General features: G+C 41.3%; 2 protein-coding genes across 2 annotated transcripts; one reads left to right on the top strand and one right to left on the bottom strand.

Annotated features, from left to right (window-relative positions):
• Positions 1 to 29: 29 nt before the first annotated feature.
• On the bottom strand, positions 30 to 920 carry LOC137916578 (COP9 signalosome complex subunit 1-like). Its single transcript, XM_068759569.1, has 3 exons — positions 762 to 920; positions 400 to 534; positions 30 to 104 (listed from the first exon to the last, which is right to left on the bottom strand). Exons 1-3 carry the CDS (start codon positions 918 to 920, stop codon positions 30 to 32), a joined length of 369 nt encoding a protein of 122 aa, XP_068615670.1.
• A 9-nt stretch (positions 921 to 929) lies between these two features.
• Positions 930 to 1,583, top strand: LOC137916579 (uncharacterized; the record flags this gene model as incomplete). The annotated part of the gene is made up of 1 exon (XM_068759570.1): positions 930 to 1,583. A coding segment is annotated over one exon (654 nt), but the record flags the coding sequence as incomplete, so codon positions are not given.
• Between the last annotated feature and the right edge of the window lie 4,326 nt (positions 1,584 to 5,909).

Below are 5,909 nucleotides of genomic sequence, written 5' to 3' on the forward strand. Positions count from 1 at the left end.
GCGGTGGGGGGGGGGGGGGGGCGTCTCCCTCACATGTTGGTGCTCGTTCTGGTCTGGCTGTTGGCTGGTGTCAGTTCACCCTGGCCGCCTTCTCTGGGTGGCGACTGAGAAACAGACCCGACAAAGGTCTTTGAGTATTTCATGTTAAAATGTCAGACTTTTAGTCCAACATTTAATCCAACATAGCTCCCCACCCCCCTCATAAGATCCACAAACGAGACCCTGTGTTGAAGACAGACGGGGGTGGGGGAGCTGATGGCACCACAGAGCACCGGCTCAACAGTGACTCATTCCTCAGACGTTAACTTCGGACTGTCGTAAGCTCCGTTCTTGCCTCGGCTACTGCACTTTGGGCTCGTCCCTTCACCTGGAGACCGTCAGCAGAAACATTTTCTCTACCTTGACGTGGATCTGGTTGCGCAGCACTGCAGCCCGGAGGATCATGGCTTTGGCGCGTCTCTGGAACTCTTTGCCCATATGGAGCGACTTCTCAAACGTGGTGCTCCTCTGATCCACGTCCCTCGCATAAAGAATCTGTCAGCACATCAGAGAGTCGCTTTAGAACTGTCAGTTCAGAGATCGATTATTTGTTCCACTTTGCCTATCCACAGTGTTCTGAGTGATTTGACAAGGCTGCCCCAGAAGAGGGAGGAGCCAGCAGCAACTTAAAAAGCTTTCCTTTAAACACATGCATGGAAAAGTATGCTAGTGCTGCCATTTCATCTGAAGTCATGAGGTGTGTGTGTGTGTGCGCGCGTCACCTTGCTGTGGGAGTCGATCCGTGCATTAATGAGCCCCTCCAGAATGAGTTGGGTAAGCTCATCCTCTAGAGCTGCCACCGTGGTGTTGAAAGCTTGAGCCATCTTAGTCATGTCTGCCGACACGTAGGGGCTGAAATACGACACACAACAGGCACACATTGTCTTTTAAATGTCCGCTCTCTTAATAACAAATCATTTTTATGTCATGATTTTATCACGTTAAACAATCTGGACTTTTTTATTATTACGGAAACTTGGCTACCTGAGGGAGACTACAGCGCCCTTATTGAAGCTACCCCGCCAGACTACACCCATCTTAATCAACCACGGCTGTCAGGTAAGGGTGGGGGGGTAGCTGCCATCTTTAGAAATGTTTTTAAATGCATACCAGTTTCATACAACAGCTACACATCTTTTGAATATCTTGGTTTTATGGTGAATTCATGTGATTCCACTATAATTATAATAATTTATAGACCACCAAAAACAAACAGTGTTTTTATTCAAGAGTTTGCTGAGCTGGTATCATATTTTATAACAAAGCATGACCGGATTCTTATTTTAGGAGATTTTAACATACATGTTTTTTGTCCCACTCACCCCCTTGTCAATGATTTTATTGAAACGATTGACTCTCTTGGTCTCTCTCAGGCAGTCCAAGTTCCAACACACAACAAAGGTCATACCTTGGATTTAGTCCTGCACAGTGGCGTCACTCCTGAAAACGTTGAGACTAAGGATATCTGTGTGTCCGATCATAAGGCCATTTTATTTAGAGCGATTTTATCCCCTCAGTCTTTTAATCACAGCGCACCCGTATGACGTCGGGTTTTTAACTCTTTGTCAAGTACCAAGTTTGTTGAGCGTTTTACTGCTGCTTCGTTAACTGCTTTTACTCCACCTTTTAACATAGAGGAGCTGGTCTCTCTTTTTAACACTACTTGTGAGGATATTTTGGACTCTGTCGCCCCATACAAGACCAATAAGAAAAACAGAGCACCACAACCCTGGCTAAATGAGGCCCTAAATGAACTAAAGAGAGACTACAGGAGGAAAGAACGTAAATGGAAAAAATCTGGTCTACATGTGTTTTATGAAATATGGAAAGAAGCTTTAAAAACATACCAGACATCAGTTAAAGAAGCAAGAGCATCGTTTTATTCTAACCTGATCTCAACACATAGCAACAATCCCAGAGCTCTTTTTAAAGTTTTAAATTCAGTCACACGCCCCCCCTCCTGTCATTTTATTAACCCATCCTCAGAGCTGTGTAAGGATTTTTTAAAGTTTTTTGTGAACAAAGTCAAGGTCATTCGGGAACAAATCCCCCCCCCCCCAACGCGTGTTTTAGATACTTTCAGTAACATCGACACTTATTTTAGTAACTTTGAACCGGTTTCACTGTCTTTTTTAACTGAAATCATTGCAGGCATGAAAGCTGCAACCTGCAGCATTGATTTGATTCCCACTAAGTTTTAAAAAGAGGTTATCAACACTGTTGGACCCAGCATTTTAACAATTACTAATTGCTCCCTGGAGGAAGGTGTTTTCCCTTCAGTTTTTAAACATGCTGTGGTCCAACCTCTTCTTAAGAAACCGAACCTTGACAATACTGTTTTAAGCAATTTTAGGCCTATATCAAAACTTTCTTTCTTATCAAAAATTTTAGAAAAAGTGGTTTTAACGCAGCTTTTAGATTTTATGTGTCATAATAATATATTTCAAGAGTTTCAGTCTGGTTTTAGAGCACGGCACGGTACTGAAACGGCACTTCTCAAAGTATCAAACGATCTTCTTTTAGCTGTTGACAGGGGGGAAAGTGCTGTCTTAATTCTTTTAGATTTAAGCGCAGCTTTTGATACAGTGGACCATGTGATTTTAATTGATCGTTTAAAAACATGGGTTGGGATCATGGACGAGGCACTAAGCTGGTTTGAATCATATCTTTTTAAAAGAACTTTTGCAGTCAACATAGACAATTATGTTTCTTCTAAAGCACCCATCAGCTGTGGTGTACCGCAAGGTTCGATTTTAGGCCCAATTTTACTTTCAATTTACATGCTTCCGCTGGGCCAGATCATCCGGCGGCATAACGTCTCCTTTCATTGTTATGCAGACGACACACAGATATACCTTCCCCTGAGACCTGGTGACCCAGCAAGCCTAGCTGCTGTTTTTAATTGTCTAGACGATGTTAACTGTTGGATGGCACATAACCTTCTTCAATTAAATAACTCCAAATCAGAAATCATTCTATTTAACCCCCCTGATCCCTTCTGTCCTTCAGTACTTGGTCCACTATCACATAACCTCAAACCCACTGCAAAAAACCTGGGAGTTATATTTGATCACAATCTGTACTTCACCTCACACATCAATTCTACAGTTCGATCGTGCTTCTTTCACCTCCGATTAATTACAAAAGTAAAGCACACGCTACAACAGTCAGACCTGGAGAAAGTAATCCACACGCTCATCTTCTCAAGACTCGATACTGCAATTCTCTCATGTCTGGCACAAACAACAAATCACTGTCCCGCCTCCAACTAGTGGAGAACGCAGCAGCTCGGCTTCTTACTGGTTTTAACAGACGCCATCACATCACCCCAGTCCTTGCTTCGCTGCACTGGCTGCCAGTCCAATTTAGAATTGATTTTAAGATTTTACTGATCGCTTTTAAAGCTCTTATGGGTCTGGGCCCAACTTATATTTATGATTTATTGACTTTATATGAGCCCCCCCGCAGCCTGAGATCCTGGGGTCGAGGATTTCTGGTACTTCCGAAGTCGAGGTTAAAGTCAAAAGGTGACAGAGCATTCGCCATCAGGGCCCCTCGGCTTTGGAACGACCTGCCTGAAAATATAAGGCTTGCAGATTCAGTTACTTCTTTTAAAACACTTCTAAAAACGTATTTATATAGACTGGCTTTTAATTGATGGAGTCCACTCTTTTAATTACTTTTCATTTACTTTAATTAATTTTTTTAAAATGTATTTATTTTTATATTTTGAACATTGTTTTATTATTTTATGATTATTGCTGGGTACCGAGTCTCATCGCTTGTGCCCTGACGCCACTGTTGCTTTTATACACCCATTTTACATTGATTAATGTTTGTTTAAAATGTATTTTTTGTTTATATGATTCATGTTGATTTGTTATTATCTGTTAAAGCACTTTGGGAATTTTATTTCTAAAAAAGTGCTATATAAATAAAGCTTATTATTATTATTATTATTATTATCAGCAACACTACTACTACTACTGTACGTTCATCTTGTCCCGTCAGGGGTCGCCATAGAAAATCATCATCCTCCCTCACTACGTCCATGTCTCTCCTCCTGGGTCGTCCTCTAGTCCTGTCCTTTGCATCGTCCTCCCCAACACCAGACACTCTCATGTCCTCCCTCACTACGTCCATGTCTCTTCTCCTGGGTCGTCCTCTAGTCCTGTTCCCTGGCAGCTCCATCCTCAGCATCCTTCTACCGATATAGTCCCTGTCTCTCCTCTGGACATGTCCAAACCATCAAAGTCTGGTCTCTCTGACCTTGTCTTGTCAACCTGGTCACTCCCAAGGAGAACCTCAGCATCTTCATCTCCTCCCCTTCTAGCTCCGCCTCCTGTCTTTTCCTTTATTTATTAAAAAATGTTGGGAAAATTATTTCTCCTCTCCTCTCTCTTTTCCATTTGTTTGCAATGCTCAAAACGTAAGTGTTTATTTTGTAGCTCTTTAGGAGGCTCAGGTTCTACATAAGAGTAGAAGAACAAAGCCGAGACGAGTGCTTTATGTTAAATCCAGAACAAACGAGAACCATCTGCGGAGGTTCTTCTGCGGCGTGGATCAGAGGTCCGTTCTGGTGGTTGGAGGGATCTAAAGCAGGGGTGTCGAACCTGTCCGGTGGAGGGCCGAGACGCTGCAGGTTTTCCTTCCAGCCGGTTACTAAAGCAGGTGATTTTAATTATCAACGCCTGCTCCAATGAGAGAGAATAAACTCATTAGTGAGATCAGCTGCTGGAGAGATGGTTGGAAAGAAAACCTGGAGTGTCTCGGACAGGTTCGACTCCCCTGATCTAAAGGCAGGAAGAAGAAACTAAAGAACTCTCCCACCACTAGAGGGCGCCGCTGCCAGACAGATGGCATGAGCAGCAGACATCCGCTCTCTCCTCCTCTTCCTTTTTGCGAGACCGCCCCCCTCTGGTTTATGTTTCCCAAATATTAACTTTAATAAAATATATAATCTATCTATATCCATCTATCTATATCTATATATCATCTATCTATCTATCATCTATCTACCTCTCTATCTATCTATCTATCAATCATCTATCTATCTATCTATCTATCTATCTATCTATCTATCTATCTATCTATCTATCTATCTATCTATCTATCTCTCTCTCTCTCTCTCTCTCTCTCTATCTATCTATCTATCTATCTCTCTCTCTCTCTCTCTATCATCTATCTATATCTATCATCTCTCTATCTATCTATATCTATATATCATCTATCTATCTATCATCTATCTACCTATCTATCTCTATTTATCTATCTATCTATCTATCTATCTATCTATCTATCTATCTATCTATCTATCTATCTATCTATCATCTATCTATCTATCTATCTATCTATCTATCTATCTATCTATCTATCTATCTATCTATCTATCTATCTATCTATCTATCTATCTATCTATCTATCTATCATCTATCTATCTATCTATCTCTATCTATCTATCTATCTATCTATCTATCCCTCTATATATATCTCTCTATCTATCTATCTATCTATCTATCTATCTATCTATCTATCTATCTATCTATCTATCTATCTATCTATCTATCTATCTATCTATCTATCTATCTATCTATCTATCTATCTATCTATCTATCTATATCTATCTATCTATCTTCATCTGCCTGTCAATCCTTTGATTTCTAATTATAAGGCGACTACATTGAAGTTACATTTATGATCTGAATGTGAACCATACGACTGTGTTTTGGGGTAGAAACAGCAGGAACTATAAGGAGACACATTATGTCTCCTTATAGTTCCTGCCGGTCCTCCTTGGATTGATCCCTGAGCTCTTCCCCAGGTCCTCGATTCGAGCCACCACACGGTCCCCCAGAGCACCGAAGAGCACT

This window comes from Brachionichthys hirsutus, unplaced genomic scaffold (assembly GCF_040956055.1).
Source record: "Brachionichthys hirsutus isolate HB-005 unplaced genomic scaffold, CSIRO-AGI_Bhir_v1 contig_392, whole genome shotgun sequence".
Taxonomy (NCBI): domain Eukaryota; kingdom Metazoa; phylum Chordata; class Actinopteri; order Lophiiformes; family Brachionichthyidae; genus Brachionichthys; species Brachionichthys hirsutus.